Raw genomic sequence first — 18,134 nt, 5'->3', positions numbered from 1 at the left:
GCAGGGAGAGCCCCGGGCAGGGCAGGGAGAGCCCCGGGCAGGGCAGGGAGAGCCCCGGGCCGGGCCGGGCAGGGAGAGCCCCGGGCCGGGCAGGGAGAGCCCCGGGCAGGGCAGGGCAGGGCAGGGAGAGCCCCGGGCCGGGCAGGGCTCCCCCCGGGCAGGGCAGGGCTCCCCCCGGGCAGGGCAGGGCAGGGCTCCCCCCGGGCCGGGCAGGGCTCCCCCCGGGCCGGGCAGGGCTCCCCCCGGGCAGGGCAGGGCTCCCCCCGGGCAGGGCAGGGCAGGGCTCCCCCCAGGCAGGGCAGGGCAGGGCTCCCCCCGGGCCGGGCAGGGCTCCCCCCGGGCAGGGCAGGGCAGGGCTCCCCCCGGGCCGGGCCGGGCAGGGCTCCCCCGGGCAGGGCAGGGCAGGGCAGGGCTCCCCCCGGGCCGGGCCGGGCAGGGCTCCCCCCGGGCAGGGCAGGGCAGGGCTCCCCCCGGGCAGGGCAGGGCAGGGCTCCCCCCGGGCCGGGCAGGGCTCCCCCGGGCAGGGCAGGGCAGGGCTCCCCCCGGGCAGGGCAGGGCTCCCCCCGGGCAGGGCCGTGTCAGCAGCGGAGCCGCCGAGCCCCCAGCGCGCTCAGCCCTGTCTGTGCGGGCTGCGGCTGCCGCTCGGGGCTTTGGGGCTGCCTTGCTCATGGGTTTTCTAACCCGCAAAACAGGTCGGGGGGAGGGGGGGGGGGGGCGTTACCCCAAATTCCTCCACTGCTGACTGGCTACCCCGGGAAAGGAGTTTCTTGGGTTAAACTAGGGGAAAATATAAATATGTGTTTTATTTGCACGTTGTGCAGGGAAGCCAGCTCGATATTAATTTAAGGAGGGTAACTCCAGCACTGCTGGTGATGTTCATTTGCAATTCCTACACACTGGCTATTATGTGCAGGGAACTAATCCTGCCCTGCCTTGAAAACAGAGCTTTCACTTAGCTCGCTGCGCTCCTCAGATTTCCTTTAAAAGAGAGCCCTTGTTTTTCTGGGATTTTATTATTTTTAATAACATTACACAGATATTTGAATTTTCCCAATACGTGTGTAGTGCTTTTTTTTTTTTTTTTTTCCCCATTTTTTTTCTCTCATGAGCCTTTTGGGGTCCTGCCGTGCCACGGGGAATTTGGGAGCACCCACGATTCGTTCCTCCACCCTGTCCCAGCCGTCGGCGGTGAGCAGCAGCCCATAGGCACTGCAGAACGGCCAGGCCTCTCACACCCTGGGTCGGTGTCCGGCCAGGGAGCACCGCCGAGGTTTAATTGCATCCATCTGCTGGCATTCACTGAAAGGGTGAGCGATATGGGCCGTGCTACCCACCAGAGAATCCGTGCCCGGGAGAGTTGTGTCCCCTCGTAGGCAAACACTAAATCCGGCACAGATCAGGCAGGGTTGGCTCCGGCTAAACTCCGAGTCCCGAGATCCTGAGCCCGCTGACACCAAGCGAGCCCTCGCCTCTGCGACCCCTGCGAGCCTGGCCCCTCCGAGGAAAGAAAAGCCAGAGGTCAGTGTAAGAGACCCCGGCCCACCCAGCCACATCTTCCCAGAGCACCGAGAGCAGCCCAAGGTAGGGAGGGAGCCAGCAGTCCCGAACCGGGCCGGATCTCGTTTATGCCTGGTCTGAGGGGCCGGAGCGTTTGATGGCCGCCAGCAGGACGCGTTTAAAGCGTTTATTGGCATTATGGCAATACAGTGCGCGGTCAAAAACAGTTCAAGAAGTTACAGGCTTGTCCACGACAGCCCTTCCCGCCTAACCCGAGGAAGAAGCTCCAGTTCTGCACGAAATTACTCCAGGAATGAAATAATGTTTGCAATTTGAGCAGGATTTTAGTTTATGCAGTAATGTTTCTCCAACTTCGCAACTGCCTTTCCCATCCTATCCCTTACCCCGGGGCAGAACTTATTCTCTGCCATGTAGTCGGCGATTATCGAAAAGCCTGACTTAATCTCGGACACATGCCTGGAAGATTTTGGGACAGGTTATTTTGTAAAGTCCTGTCCCTCGAGCCGGTCGGGATCCACCTTTCACAGCCGAATCTCGGAGCGCTCCGGTGGCGCTGCCTCCCGTCAGGGCTCTAGCCCATTTAACAAACGCAGCTTCTCCTGCTCCCGAGGAGACGATGAACTCATGCTAACATTACAGCCACTAATTTCTCCGACCTCTCATTCCCACTCCTCATTGACCCCCTCCCCAGAATCCCCCTCCCCCACCTCATCTTCACACACACACCCCCCCACCCCCCGTTTTTCTTTATGGTTCTAGCGAACAAAAACCGGCATTTGATGCCAGCACACTGTCCTGGGCTGCTTGTGCATCCTGACTTCGCAGACCTCATTCATCACGGATCCTTCTCCCGGACAGTTCCCACTTTGGCTGTCAGGCTTTTCTCGTCACGTCACCTTCTTCCTCCACAGATACCTAATCAGGGAGAGAGCACATCCCAGGCACATCCAAGGCAGAAAAGTCCGCCCACCCCCACCTTCCCTTGCTCCCTGCGACCGCCCTTCAGGCCCCATGGCTTGGGTTTCCCAAGGCTCAAGAAACACAGGAATAGAGAAAAGGGCTCAGCTCTGCAGGACCTGGTGCTAACGCAGTTTCCCCGGGTCCCTAGCTAAGGGCACCGAGTGAGTGACGAATTTCCCCAATTTCACCAAATTTTGGTGTTTGGTAGCACCACAAAACTTTCTGAGCGGACCGTTCGCATCAGTTGCTGCCAAAACTCTTGCAGTGCGGGAGGGCGATGCTGCTGGGATAGCTAACGGGGTCTGAAGGTAGGTTAGGGAATGCTGAAGGTCTTCTTAGAGGAGAGTGCAAAAAGCAGACATCGAGGAGAGTTTTTCAGGAGCTCCTAATAAAATCCCACTAAATCGCTATTTTTCTCGGAAGAAAGGTAAAGGTATGAGGGCACCTATTTAACCCTTTTGTTAGTGTTTTTAAAAACGTGAAAGAAGGTGCAATCTTTAAGAGATTTCTCATTACTTAAGTGATGACTCACCACACAGCTTTTCAACTATCGGCTACCACAAGATGTTCATGAGAGCATTAAAAAAACCTAAACAAGCAAAAAACCCAAACAAAACAAAACAACAACAACAAAAAAAAAAAACAGCAAACAAACGAAAAATAAAACCCCCAAAGCAAAACCAACTAAACAAAAAGGAACTGCGGGCCCAAACTCCCGTGAGTCATCGTGTTTAATAACTAACTAGGTTCAACTCTACATGTCTATGTACGTTTGTATTTTCATTGTCAAAGAATAAGCGTGTATGCTCTTCACATGTTAGATTTGCAATTTCGTGTTCATTTCGACATTCCCTAACGACCCATCCCACAGAGGTGTCTAAAAGCACCTACAGATTATCTCCCATCTCTCTGCTCCTCTAATGTGACACACCTACTTATATTTTAGGGGTAAATAGTTTGAGACAGATTTACAGTTCAACCCTCTCAGCAGACAGGAGGAGAGGTCTGCGTGGAATATAAATTCAAGAATGTAATTCTTTCTCAAACAAATAATCTGTTCCCTTTCAAATATAATTAATGTTTTGATAGTGCATTTCTTGTGAGAGAGAGATACAAAAACAGAGGCAACCTCTTGGATCTCTGTTTGTATATTTTCAACAGGAATTTACAGTACCTATCTTGTGAATGTGACAGATAGAGTGTTTTGAACATTTAGAATTTTATTTATTAGCAGAACTACAGCGGGAAACTGATAGGTCCTGACTGTCCACCATGCCCATTTAATGCACGGTTTTGTGGCGAAGGAAATCGCAGTTGCAGGAGGAAGGCATTCGTCTTTCAGGGGAATGAGAAATGTTCCCTAGTTCTCAGGGTGCAGACCTCTGTGCTGTTGTGCTCCGGAGGCATATGTTCTTGTGCTTTGTCTTTCGTTCTCCTCTCTCTTGCCTCCGTGGGACTGAGCCTATGCCCCTTTTCTTCTCACTTAGGGAGTTAAGGAAAACGGTGGGAACATTTTGGTTTTGAGTCTCCAGCGTTCACACTGGTCCCAGTTATGATGTGTTTCAAGTCATATAGTCTGAACAAAGCCATGTTTGAAAATGCCCAGAAAATTCGTCAGATGCTTGTTAAATACTGTTACATGATTGTATGGTTCATTAGTTATAGATCTGCTACCTAATCCAGCGGGGCTGAATTGTCTTTTTTCCCCTTCTTCCCCTCTCTCCCTCTCTTTACTTCTTTCTTTCTTGGCTTTCTATCGCCAGTTTCAGAGGAAGGTATACAAAGACGTTTCTGCCGTGCTTGGGAGCACGAAATTCGCCGATATCTGTTCTCAATGCCTACATCGTTTCTAAAGCACAGCACAAAACTGGCTTTGTGAGGAGAAAAAAAAACCAAAAAAAAACCCAAAACCAACCAACCAAAAAAGAAGGGAAAAAAGCCACAACCAAATAAACAACAAAAAAAACCCCACAAAAATATTCAAAACCAAACCAAAATAACCCCCACTCAACCCCAAACCAAGCCCAAAAACTATCTTTTACCTCAAAATGCTATGAACGCTGGAAATCAGTTTGAGACCAAAGCCACATGGACACTCCTATCTAGTTCATGAATGGCCAGATTCGACTTCCACAAGTATCAAAAGTAAATTTCACATTCATGCCACTGCATTGGGTCCCCATCATATCTAGACCCTAGTAATACATCTTCTCATATTGTTCATTTTCCAGTGTCGTATTATTTTTGAAAAAAATCGAGTATTAATAGGAAGAGCAGAGAAACTTTAAAAAGCATTGGTTTCCAGCTGGGGTTGCCTTGCCTCACCTCACTTTGCTCAAGCCGGTACTTTCAAAAAAAAAAAAAAAGGAGGACACATCTGAAAATGACTCTTCATAGAAAGTGCCAGACCTGCAGTCGGTCTGAAAGTCTTTAGCAACAATAAACATTAGGAATATGCGTCATTACTAACCTTGAAAAAATAATCACTGGGCTTAGAAGAGTGGTATTTACGTTTACAAAATAGTGCAAGGAAGGCCCTCTAGTTGTACAGGAAATAGACATGGCTATTCCGATGTCAGGCTTGGGGGGGGGAAATAAAAACCCTCCTTTTTTTTTTTTTTTTTCGAATTTATAACCTCTAGATAGATTATTACAGACCCATAGAGTGTTATCTCCTTACACAGGGGTAGTATAACTTGGATTTGGAGTATACAATATTGTAGGACCCTTTTAATTTTATCGTATGTATTGTCTGGATTTACCTTTTCTAGAAACTCCTAAAATGTCTTGTTAACACCTGAACACTGTGACAGAGATAACCTTAGTTCAATACAAAGTTACCAACCTCAGTCATTGAGATCCAATTAATTCGATGTTTGCCTCCAGTGATCTGTGAAAAAAAAAAAAAAAAAAAAAAAAAACATACGGAGAGGGAGGCGACGGACACACAAAAAAGGAAAATATTTACCGCATTGATCTGATAATATCTAAGAAAATGTCAAATACACACTTTTTAACTATCGTCTTTAAAAATAACAAAAATTAATAAAAATAGCTTCGGTACCTCTGATATGCAACTGGTCTTTTTTCGCCAAAGGCTAACATTAGGGACGATCGCACTTACGTTCAGAAAATATTGTTATTTTTCTTAATGGGGAAAATTGGACTCCCGCGACTTAGATCTGTGGTTTTTAGAACTGGGATGGAAATTGGACTGACACCACTTTGCACTTTAACAATCGGATTTCGTCAGGGTACAAGTTGTTTGTTTAACCCGACAGCTCCGTGCACCCCGTCGCACGCTTTTACACACTCATTAAAACGATTATTCACGACCTGTCGAGTGTTTTCTCGTTCATTCACAGGAAAGACTTAGCGCTCTAAGATTCAAGAGCATACGGTCAGCTATACCACTGGCCGAGGGGAGAGATTACTTATCTCTGTGATCATCTGATGCGAGGCTGTCTTATCTCTACAGGTTGTAAAGCAGCGGTTCCTGGAGGTAAAAGAAAGGAAAAAAAAAAAAAAATCCTCCCCCCCCTCCCCCTCGCCAAAACTTGCCGAAAGCAAAGGAGAGGAGGGTAAGTGCGGAAGGGCTCCACACTTGCCCAGCACCGCTGGCGGGTCCCGCTCCGCAGCCCGAGGCTCCGGCTCCCCCGCGGGGCAGCGCCGGCCTCGGAGCTGCCTTCCCTCCGTGCCCCTGGCTCTCACAGCGGCCCCCGCCGCTCCCCTGCTCCCCAGCTCGCTCCCCGCCGCACAGGTGCCCGTGTCGGCACAGTCGAAGCGCTCCGGGGATGATACTGATAAAGCAGAGCCCTCCCCGGAACGGCTGCGAAAGAAAATGCGGGTGTCGGCTGGAAAAGCGTGTTCAAAAAAAAAAATAAAATAAATCGACCAAAATGTCAGCCTTCTGGGGTCCTGAGAGGGGATGGCTGGAAAATAGACTGGCTGGCTGGGGCGATTCCTTTTGGACCGATTAAATCATTATGCCAAAAAAGCAACACAAAATACCGCCTGCTTTGGGCACTCTGATATTTAAATGCCGATCCCTCTGTTTTGTTTGGTTTGGTTTGGTAGGCTTTTTTCTTTTAATATATCGATTCCTGATTTCGATATTCAGATCGCCTCCTTACATTCCGTCTATGAGGGAACCCCAGGGGCCACTGTGTTGCTGGGAAGGTGTTTTACACTTACAAAGGAAGCTAAGGGCCCGGAAGGCGAAGCACACATCAACTCTTGTTCAGCCTCTGCGGATCCAGAAACACATTTTTCATTTTGAAAATATCTAAACATAATGCCCTTTTATTTAAATGAACGGACCCCGAATGCGACAAGGGATTTTAACCTGAAACGGTTTCCTAATTGCTCGAAAGGCAAGCACGTATAAGTAATTTGTTAAACTTATTGGATTGCAATAATCCACTATCAGGTTAGCTAAGAATGGTTCTGTCAAGTGTGTTTCCCAGTCTAAGCTCTTTCTTTCAAACCAATCTGGTATAATAATTAGCAGACAAAGAACCCGAAATATGTAAGCAAATACCTAAAGATCTGCATAAATAAACATACTAATCAATAGCAAGCTACTCAACACTTGTCTTATTGATGAAGAGACAATCGATTTTGCTGTTCCAACCTGCAATCAGAGATCTGTATTTAATTATTAGTACTTTTACCTTCACTGATTTAGTAATAAAAATAAAGGTAATAAGTCCTACCCTTCTTCCTAAATACAAATGATAGTGATGACATAACTAAAGGCAACTTACGCTTCCCAGCAAAACAAACAACTTTGCTCAAACAGAATAAACAAGCAAGCAAGAAAAGAGCTGCCTTTTCTGATGAATGCTAGATGACACCTTCACAGTCAGAAAAGATCGGGCAAACGTATACATGCATATACACACACGTGTGTACACGTGTATATGTATAGCTATAGAAAGACAAATATAGAGGGAAAAGTTCATTGATGAAACAACAATGCCATTTTTATTTGCAGAATACTCATCTGTTTTCTCATAAACCCATGTGAGTGTGTGTATACTACATGCCAATAAAAATACCCTTGCCATTTTGTACCACTGTGAGTGTGGTACACAATCTAGACTGCATTTAGAGTCCTCTAGATGCACTCGCATCAGAAGTGCAACTCAGAAATCTTAAAGGAGATTTACTTATCACCAGCGTGTTATCTGTGAGCCGCAGCATTAAATATAGAAATGATTATGTGATGTGCTTAGCCATACCCCGCCATAGACCCCTCTAATAATCTAAAAAAGCTTTGTTTTGTTCAGGGTCTAGTGCAAAGTCTAATAGGAGCCACCATCCCCGTTAGAAAATACACTGGTATGGGAATGAAAGTATGTTTGGGCTTGCAAGCATCATAAAAAGATTTTATATGCAACTTAAAGTGCAACATCACCAAGATTTTTGATTCAAAAGAACAGTTTGGTAACCAGTGAATATTACCCGTATTTAATTTATAAAAGCATTGAATCCTTTTAGGGCATGCCACGCTTCACATTGAGATTATGCATATTTTTTTATATATATATTAGAATACAACTTTTTCTCCTTTTTTTTTTTTTTTTATTTTTTTTCCCTGGTTTTGTTTTGAGGCTGAGAAAGGGTTCCTCTTTTTTACTCTATAGCCAGGCTTCGGTCAGATTTCTTGGCAGGTATGTGTCTCCTCTTGGATACAATTAACTTAGCAGACTAGCTAATATTAAATACTTGTCATGAGATAATTTTTGAGCAAAAGCAAGCATGATGGTGGTGTGGGATCGAGAGGCGACGGAGAGGGGTTCTCTTCCTTCCACTAGCGAACAGTGCAGGGCAAACTCTTAGCTTGGAGGGCCTCCAAGTTAACAGGGATCTCGGCGAGGTCTCCCCCGCGGGCCGGCCGCTGCAAACCCTGGTCCTCCACCACCGTCAAGAGAGAGCTGCCGGGAGCGCCCCGAAGGGGAAGAGCTCCTTTCACGTGTTCCTACTTTCCTGTAAAAGATGCCCCTGCGAAACCATTCGTAAAGAACTCTGAATTCCCCACCGCGGGAAAAAAAATCTACCCAAGAGAGCCCAGGCTTCGTGCCGCCTTTGTAGTTCGAAATTCAGGCTCCCTGGTCAGGCGGCTCCGGGTGAGGAGAGGTTTCACCTCTCGGGCTTAGGTTAAGCAGTTCTTTGCAGCTAGCTTTACAGGGATGCTTTACTCACCTTAGGGTAGGGTGACAATGGCAGGCTTTTCTCAGACCCCCTCTCGTTTAGTCTTTCCTCTCAAATCACGGATAACCCCAAATACACTTGGAGGACTCCCTAGAGATAATTCTTTCAAATGGACTTTGCATTCATTTCCTCGACTGAGAGGAGCAAATCCGCTCGCTTTGAGTCTAATTCGCTAGCCTGATACTGTATTCTGTTACACGGTATTGGAGAGGGGGAGGAGGGGAGGTTGCTGGTAGTTGCTTTGGTTATTTGTTGATTTTGGCAGTTTAATTATTGTCTTTATTTTTGTGTTCCAGGTTTTCTCTGATTTGTTTTGCACTATCGGAGCGAGAGGTGAGTTTAACAATCCCATTCCCGGATCGGAGCATCTGGACTAGATCTGGACTGTATCTCGGGAAGAGGACTTTGAACGCCTTTCCCTGGGGCAACATCTGCCTGTCGGCAGCTAGAAGAACGCAACGCAAAGTCTGCACGGAGGAGGACACTCCGGATCTTTCCTCCTGTCTGAGGGGAGGGAGGCGGCACGGGCTCGGGTGTACCCTGCGAGTACAAACGCCGCCTGCGAGCCGCCGTTTTGCGGCGGGCCGGGGAGAGGCCCCGGGGAGAGGCCCCGGGCGGGCGCCGCGCTTGGCCGGGCTCGGCTCGGCCGGTGCCCGCCGCCAGCCGGGGCCGCTCTCCCGCGGGCCAAGAGCGCCCCCAGCCCGCGGGAGGCGCAGCTCCAGCGCCGCCTGGCCCCGCGGACACGCGTGTCGGGCACGGCGGCTGCCGGCGCCGGGAAGCAGCCGGGGCCCGGCGCCGCTCCCTGCCGTCCCGGAGATACCCGAGCGCGGGTGCAGCTCCCCGCAGCGCGGGGCGTGGGCGGCTGCAGCGCTGTCCCGCGGCACCCACGGGGCCGTCCCCGGCCGGGGATTGCAGCGGGCACACAGCAACGCCGGCGGATCTGTCACAAGTCCCCGGCGGCGTGCGCTGAGCGTGTGCGAGCGCTCGTCTCCCTGCACCGCCGTCGGGTCCTGCCGTGCCAAAGAGGCTCAGTGCCGCTGCCCCCCGCGCTCAGGTGTCCCGAGCACAGCGGCACGGAAAACTCAACTCGCTGTGTGTTAAAAAAATTCATTATTTTCACGGGGTCAAAGTCATCCGCCGGCTGGGACACCAGCCGTGGCTCTTGCCCTCCGCCACATCGGGACAGCAGATGAAGAACAAGTCGGTCCACGGAGGGCCCCATCCCGGGTCCTGCCCACGCACCAGCGCGCCTGCCCCCACCCGCAAGGATGAGCACACTGAGCACATCGGTTTTATCCCTCGTTTAAACTTCCGCCCCTATTCCGAGATTTTGGCACGTAAATCTCCGAGTCCACAGAACGCAGTCATGGAATTTGGGGAGTGGGAAGACAAAGAGAGAGTGCCTGGAGCTCTCTCATGGACATGAACGTTGCCCGTGATCCCTTTTAAGGGCGCATTTTCTCCACTGGAGCAGTCAAACCAAAACCTAGCTCTTTGCAAGGTCTCTTTCCTCGATCTCCCCAAATTTTGGCATTTAGTCGCTTTCCTGGAAATTTAGGGATATTAGCACTCTTTACACAACCCCGAAAGGTGCGATAAGCCTGTAGCTTTTTCTCATATGACAAGCTCAGAATTTTTAGAAATAATTCATTACAGAATCCGCCTATACTCGCCATGCTAAAATCGTCTTTCATATAGCAGAGATGGATAAAGGACCAAATTTCCTCCCGACATGAGTGGTGGAGGGGAATTTTGCCTAGCCCCCGTAATATTTCTGTACTGTGACCAAAAAGGCAGAGCACGCTCAGGGATCTGCGGGAATGGCGCTCTCTCCCTTTTTGGTACCAGCGGAAAAAAATCGCGCGTGAAGTTATTTGATTCCTGAGTGTAAAAGAGGAGCAAAATCCGCACTCACCCGGTGCCGTCGGTGGACTCCTATCCCCAAGTGCCATCGTGCGCCTTTCTTGCAGGTAGAGGCAGTTTCTCCTGGCATCTTAAAAAAAGGCAAACACAACATTGCACCCGTGTGACTTTCTCTGACATTGGTGGCAAACAGGCAAACAAAGAGCACGTTAACAAAACAAGCTAAAATATCTACAGATTAACCACAAGAACTGCTAAACCGGCGAAGAAACTTCCAACTTACCGATTGAAACGAAAGAGCCCGAGGGGGAGGGGGAAGGCCGGGGGAGGAAACACTTTGAGGAAGAGACCGAAAAGAAAAAAAAAAAAAAAAGAAGAGACAGAGCGAAAATCCTGACATTAGGCACACGCAGTTTTGGTGTAACTGGTGCTTTGAAACTGTGCTTCGGTTGCACGGGCGATCTGCTTATCGTGGGGCACGGGGAAACTGTACGTTTAGACAGAAGTCTGTCATCTCTATTCATTCGTATCACATGGATCTGCCTGTGGGGATAAGAGGTAGGGAAGATTTTCTTGAAGTGCACCTACCCTTCTGGCGGGAAGGATTGCTGGGCAGGTTTCTTCTGGAGGGTCCCATCTCTCTGGAGTAGCTGAAGTGGAGTTGAGGGCAGGTTCTCCGGTGAGGTAGGAATGTGCAGGAACTCCGCCCTCTGGGCACAGTCACACAAACCCAGCACAACAGATACAGCCAGCCCTAAAACCTCTATTGATCTTCACCTTCACCTCTTCCTAACCCAGTTGCCCACCAGTTTTTGACCCATTTACCCAGGCACCTTCACTACGGGGCGGAGGGGGGGGTGGGGGGTGAGTATTAAAAACAATGCACAGAAAAGCAGAGAAGCTGCCACAGACACTAGTGCAATGGATAGACACCTCTGCAGTCTGTGTGTGTCTATATGTATGTATACATATTTATTGCCAATCGCTGAATTTGTAGTGGCGTAAGATATACGCGCACATACTTTCCCGGGCGGGTGTATTATTCGAGATCACACAATTAAGTGCAAGAGCGGTGATTATCTACATGCAGACTTTTTTTTTGTTTGTTTGTTTGTTTATCTCCCACCCATAAGGGAATATACAACAATTAAAGAATAAAGTCGCTAATAAAGGGAGTCTTGCTCAGTGTTCTTTCTTAAGCAAAACTCTGATGTAGTTCAGTCAAAACGTAACCGGAGTTCAGTGGGAGTTTTGCTTGAGTGAATACTGAATACATGGTGATTGAGACCTCGTATTAACACAAGTGGTGAGGGGGTGTGTACCTGAATCATAATTTCTGACATAAATCTTAATAATCATCAGAAGAAGTTATAAAGAGCAAAATGACGTCCCGGTTAAACTATTTTTTTTTTTTTTTTTCAAGTATCAGATTAAAAAAAATGTCACTCCCCCAAACAGTAGTTTTGTGCCATTTAAATCAAATTATATTTTTGTTCAGTTTCTTTTAAACCCTTTCGTAAGAATACATTCTACATAACGGGTGATATTTTACTGTAACAAAAGAAAGATACCTAAAATATGTCAAAAATTGATTGGCCAAATATCGCGTTGAGAATTCGAGTTACTGTTTATTATGCTTCAAACATGTTTGCGAAGGCAGTCTTAAAGTCGTAATTGGATGTTTCTTGATGAGCAGATTTCTTCTCCTACGATCTACGCGAGCAAAGTTAATCACCTCAAACATCAACTAAGAATATAACAATAGCTCCTTAATTCCATAAAGACCGCCCGTCCCCCATAAACACTCTAAATTAAGAAACGCTAAAGAAACGACGCTAAGACACCGCACCATTCTAGAAATGTGCATGTTTAAAAAATCCTCAAAGCTTAGCTTGAGGATTTGACATAAACCACGGCGGAAACAAGTATCAGATAACAGAAATACTGTATGCTAAACCCCCACCCCCCACCCCCCACCCCCAAAAAAAAAAAAAAGCAATCAAACCACAAAAAACCCATCACCACCAAAAAAACCCCAACCCCCCCAACAATAAAGCAACAACAAAAAGAAAAACAAACAAACCACCGCCTCGAATTCAGTGCCGAACGAGCCTGTCTGTGCAAAGATCAGCCTCAGCGAACAAAAGGGTTTCTCTGGCTGAGGAGCAGGCAGAGGTAAAGACATATTTGGGGCCTTAGCAGTCCTGATACAATCTGTGACAACTTTAGCCATTTATTGGTATTATTTTATTTTGGTTTTGGGTTGGATTTATCTTTTTCCTTGACAAAAACAGTCTGATCCCTGGTAACATGCGTATGGAAACGTGAATAAATTACCAGCTCAGCAACTACCCCTGTGCCTGGTGTAAGAGATAGAGGGAAAAGTCTGTGGCACCTGAACTCCTTAGGCAATAATTTGCAACACCGAGCCTGAATGAGAGCTCTGGGAGCGAGTGCTGGCTTAAACTAAGTCTGGAGAGACATACATCAAGGCTACCCTTTTCAGGAATTATTATGCATCACGCTTATCTAATTAATGCTTATTAGCCAACCTCAAACTCTGACATGGCGAGATTGTGCTTTCCTCCAACCTGATCTGTCTCTTTCCTCCTTTCGGTACACTGACAGCAGATTTTTTTTTTTTTTTTAATTTTTTTTTTACATTGCAAACAAAATAATACTTTACATATGTGCTATTTGATTTCCTACAGTATACAACCAGTTGCAAGTGGTAAATAATATATCATTTTCTTTGTCAGCTACAGCAGATGCTGCTCTTTTAAGTTGTGTAGGCACAAGTACACAGAATGGGGTCTCTAGCCTTCAAGAATTCAAATCACACCTATTGCATTTTATTATTTCCGATAGTTCTGTGGAAGAAGAGTTTTATTTTTTAGTGGTTTTGCATCATTTGTTGTAATGACAATAGAGTTAAGAAAATGGGGGAGGGTAGGAGCTTCCAAGTGGTGGTATCATCTCTCCATCTCCAAACAAAGCAATCGTTTTCTCATAGTGATGATTAATTTTGAGTTGCAGGAGTGAGAGTGAAAGCTAAGAATATCAGAGAGTTCTCTCCTTCTCCCCCACACAGTGCAATGCTGGGTGTCCCATCTCTAATCTGTAACCTTTCACTTCTCTCTCTTTCCTGTAGATCTATTTGCATCTCTTTATGTATTACTTATTTTCGGGAGATTCCCTCTTCTTCCCCTTATTCTTTCAGCACGACAAATACATTGTTTGCAAGAATTCAGATTTTCTATTGCTTCTCTATTCACCCCCAGGCATTTTTTATTTTTTTTTCTTTTTCTTCCTCTTTTCTGTCTTTTTAAAATAAGCTCTTTAAAGCGTTTGCGATAACATCTCCGACCTAAAGATTATTTTTCATTGGGCCTATTGTGAGCAGTCGCCGATTTATTGCGCTGCTGCAGAGCTCGGTTTAGGCTACAAACGTAACAAATGAACAACTTGTCCTCTGCGGACTCACCGCGGGATCCAATTAGTTCCTAAACCTTTCGCACAAGTTTTCTAATTATTTTCAAGAGTTGTGGCTTTTATAGGCTTCCCTAAACTCATCAAGACACCAATTCTTTCAAGGATTAAACGCTTCTTAAAATTACTAGCAGCGTTGCCCCCTCAAAACTAATGGATCGATTCTCAGGAGCTTTCTCAGGGACGCCTGCGCGAGTTACTGGGCTGAGAGAAAAAGATCCCCTTTTTTCAAAACTTTGCACGTAAGCGCATCCACGCAGGCTCGATTTGTCGGTTCTTTTTCTTTGTTTGTTTGTTTGCTGGGTTGTTTTTAGCCCCTAAAAGGTTTAAACACGGGGATGCGAGGCAGGGTGTCACGTGACGCCTTCAGCACCTCAGCGCGCTCCGCTCCTGCCCCCCCCGGGCGGCCCCAGGGGCCGAGCCCGGAGCCGCCTGCCAAAAAATCCCGCTACTCGCAGCGAGCCTCAAAGTGCCCGCAGCACCACAACTATATCCGTACATACAGCCCAGACACTCCCGGAGGAGAGCTCCTGCAAGATTCCCCTTAGATTTTATACACGGACCTATCATAGCTCGCTAGATTTGGTCGAACGAGCATATGATAGCTAATATGTGTGTGTATATACGCACACATACACATCCTTCGCCAATATATCTCCAGTCATCATAGAGACGAAATTAATTTCTTTCAGGAGAAATAAGTCTTTGAATGCATTTCAGAGATTGCAGGAAGAACACGTACCTATACAACAGCGCACCTTGGCTTTTTTCCCAATGTGTGCTTAAATTGTGTATGTATGCATGTATATATGCATACATACGCAATGTTAAGCATTTCCAGCCTAAGTCAGATTTTAGTAAGACGCCCTAGCTCCTACTAACAATTTTTAAGCAGACTTTATAAGAGTTCTGCCCCAAAACGGACATCAAAATAGTGGCCACGGTGTTTGATTAAACACCGTGATCCTTTCCATTTGAAAATACTGCAGTTAAAGACAGCATGGGAGGGGGCGGGGGGAGAAAGAAAGGAGCATATGAAAAATGGTGGACTGTGCAATAAGCAGCGCTCTGATCTATCTCACTGTAACTTTAAAGCCTCTGCCACATTAGGGTTAATAAAAGAGACAAAAAAACTATCAAGTATATATGAATTTAGCCTATTTTTTTATTTCTGTGTGTTCATAGTAAACATTTTTGTAAGTGACAAACACGGGCATATGACCACAGTATCACAATCAAGAAATTTTAAGACGACATTAACAATCACTCAAATTTATGCGGCTTTTGCGCAACACAGGTTACATATTTGCAAGGTTTACCTATAAGTACAATAGGTATTAACATTTCACTACATTTAGAAAAAAAATAAAGGTGACCTGTTAGTGACCACATACATCAAAATATACACAACACAAACTGAAGGCAATCATTAATTTTGTCCCCTTCTGATTCATTTGAACGGGCAGTGCTGCAAACTGAAATAATGTTGCTGTTTTTTTTTTTTTTTTTTAAATTACTTCGTACACTGAGTGCATTTTCTAAAACCCAATCTTTGGTCTAAAAGTAAACAAACAAAACAAATGAACAACAAAAAAAAAAAAGCAATTCGGTAAAGAAAATAATAAAATAATAAATGGCCAAAAGTAGATCTTGGGCATTTTTTCAGTATTAATTCTGCTTAAATACAAATTCTGTTTTAAGTTTTTTATACTTTTCATAAATTTAGTGGTTTGATTTGGTTTTCTATTTTCTTTCAAGGTCTGCACCCACCGACATATCCATGATAACTTATAATACTGCAAACATGGAGAATCGGGCGGCTTTTAGTGATAGACTTATCATATTTGAGTAAAAAATTGCAAAAGCAGTCACTATTTAGATACACATTCTACTATAATTTTGTCTTCCAAACTTCATAGTCTACAATGCAATCTCCCCACATTGCACCTTGCTGACACTCCTCACCTTGGTGGAATAATAAACAACCCTAAAGACTGAACAAACGTACAGAAAATGGGGGACTTAATAAAAAATACCTGGACTTTTTTGTTTTGCTTTTTTTTTTCCTTTTAATTATCATTTACAATGCAAATGTGTGTAAAATGTTCACTTACAGTCTGATCCCATGGATGTTAATGTATTAAAGGGTTTGAAGAAGACCCCTGATTTTGATGTGTGAAATAATCAGAAAGTCCTCCGGAAAGTCCCGTTGTAAAACTTGGCAAAGAAGGTCTTAAGGACTCACAGGGGAGAGTGGAGGGCGCCTGTGGCGACGTGGAGGAGGAGGCTGCCCTGGCCGTCATTGAAGTGCTGCTTTGAGAAGTCATTGAAGGGTGAGGAACGTGGGGGAAAAAGTAACTCGTCTGTCCTGCTAGGAGATTTACAGAGCAGGGGTTTAGGGAATAGGTGCCGGAGCAGGGAACTGACAAGCCACACGGCACTGAGGCGGCCAGAGCTGCTGCTGTGAGGTGATGAGTGGCATAAGGTATCTCTCCATTGACTAGTCTATCAACACTTAACCCATTAGACGTGGAAAAGGAGTGGTTGTTTCCCAAGGAGTTTTGAGTCAACACTGAGCTGTAGGGCATGGGGTGGCTGGGGTAGGCGGACGTGGTCCCATTGTAACTCAAAGTGCTGCTGGCCCGGGGGTGGTGCAGGGAGAGGAAGGGGGACATAGGCCAGTACAAGGATCCTGCCCTATCCATGAATGTCAGTCCGGTGGAGGTGAGCCGGGCGCCTCGCTTAAAGGCCAGCTTGGCCCGAGAGGTGGTGGAGCGCCGGCGGAGCTTGCCGGTGGTGCCCCCGATGAAGACGTCGTCGCTGGAGGGGTCCAGCATCCAGTAGTTCCCTTTGCCCGGGTCGTCGTAGTGGCGGGGCACCTTGACGAAGCACTTATTGAGCGAGAGGTTGTGCCGAATGGAGTTCTGCCAGCCCTGCTTGTTCTCCCGGTAGTAGGGGAAGTTCTTCATGATGAACTCGTAGATGCCATTGAGCGTGAGGCGCTTCTCGGGGCTCTGCCGGATGGCCATCATGATGAGCGCGTTGTAGCTGAACGGCGGCTTCTCGTACTTGCCGTTCTTCTTCTCCCCCTCCTTCCCGCTCTCCCCGTCCTTGGCCCCCTCCGCCGCCCCCTTCTTCTCCTCGGCCGCTTTCTCCTTCTCCTCCAGCTCCGCCGCCGCCGCCACCGCCGCGCCCGCCTCGCCTTTGCCCGCCAGCATGTCCGCCTTGGCCACCTCCAGGGCGCCGGAGGCGGCGGCGGTGGGGGGCGGCAGGAGGTGCTGCCCCTTCTCCTCGTCCTCCTCCTCGGCTGCGGCCGCTCGCTGGGGCTGCTGCGGCGGCGGGTGGTGGTGGTGGTGGTGGTGATGGTGGTGGTGATGGGGGTGGTGGCTGTTGTGGTGGCTGTGGCTGCTGTGGTTGTTGTCGCTCTGGACGGCTTCGGGAACCAGGCTGTTTATGCTAAAGGAGGATTTCGGCAGCATTTTCACTTCCTTCCTATCTCCCATGTCCAACATCACACACTAGTCTGAGGGGGAAAGTTGCGGCGGCCGAGGGAGCTGCGCGCGGGGCGGCGGCGGAGGCGGCGGCCGAAGCGGTGGCGGTGGCCGAGGCGGCGGCGGCGGCACCACCGGCGGCGGTGGCGGCGGCAGCGCAGTTGGACAGCAGTCTCAAGCGCTGGCAAGTCATGTAGCACGGACAGGAACCGCCGGGGAGGGAAAAAATAATAGTAATAATAATAATCACCGATCAGAGAAAAATCAAACCGAGTCGGAGCGGAGAGAAAAAAAAAAAAAAAAAAAAAAAAAGGTAAAAACGGGAAAAAACCCTCAGAAACCTAAAAAAAAAAAAAAAAAAAAAAAAAAGCAACAACACACAAACACAGACACACACAAAAAAAAAAAAAAAAAAAAAAAAAAGCTACTTCATGGTGCCCGGTTCCCCCGGCACGGCAGCGCAGGGGGAGGCAGGAGGGAGCAGCAGCCGCCGCGGGCCGGCGCGGAGCGAGGCAGACGGGCGATACAGCCCGCCCCGGCCGCAATTAATTTCAGAGCTGCCGGCACGCACCGGGGCTGTAAAACATTTTTTGGTTT

At 47.6% G+C, this 18,134-nt stretch overlaps 1 protein-coding gene and 1 long non-coding RNA gene across 6 annotated transcripts; both read right to left on the bottom strand.

The window, feature by feature from the left end:
• Window positions 1-994: 994 nt before the first annotated feature.
• LOC147652623 (uncharacterized) lies at window positions 995-11,817 on the bottom strand. Of its 5 annotated transcripts, none has more exons than XR_015288064.1 (5): window positions 11,146-11,507; window positions 10,610-10,687; window positions 5,324-5,368; window positions 2,346-2,433; window positions 995-1,495 (listed from the first exon to the last, which is right to left on the bottom strand). It is a non-coding gene; the product is annotated as an uncharacterized LOC147652623 (long non-coding RNA). The 5 variants fall into 5 exon arrangements; XR_015288065.1 differs by having other exon boundaries at window positions 995-1,488; XR_015288063.1 differs by lacking the exon at window positions 995-1,495 and adding an exon at window positions 10,841-10,892 and having other exon boundaries at window positions 2,256-2,433; window positions 11,146-11,709.
• Window positions 11,818-15,193: 3,376 nt separating this feature from the next.
• Window positions 15,194-18,102, bottom strand: FOXG1 (forkhead box G1). Its single transcript, XM_023927937.2, has one exon. The coding sequence runs from the start codon at window positions 17,556-17,558 to the stop codon at window positions 16,179-16,181; it is 1,380 nt and encodes a 459-aa protein (XP_023783705.2). The 5' UTR covers window positions 17,559-18,102; the 3' UTR covers window positions 15,194-16,178.
• Between the last annotated feature and the right edge of the window lie 32 nt (window positions 18,103-18,134).

This window comes from Cyanistes caeruleus, chromosome 6, assembly GCF_971803275.1.
Source record: "Cyanistes caeruleus chromosome 6, bCyaCae1.hap1.1, whole genome shotgun sequence".
NCBI classification, from domain to species: Eukaryota; Metazoa; Chordata; class Aves; order Passeriformes; family Paridae; genus Cyanistes; species Cyanistes caeruleus.
This window is presented reverse-complemented; position numbering and strand designations above follow the sequence as displayed.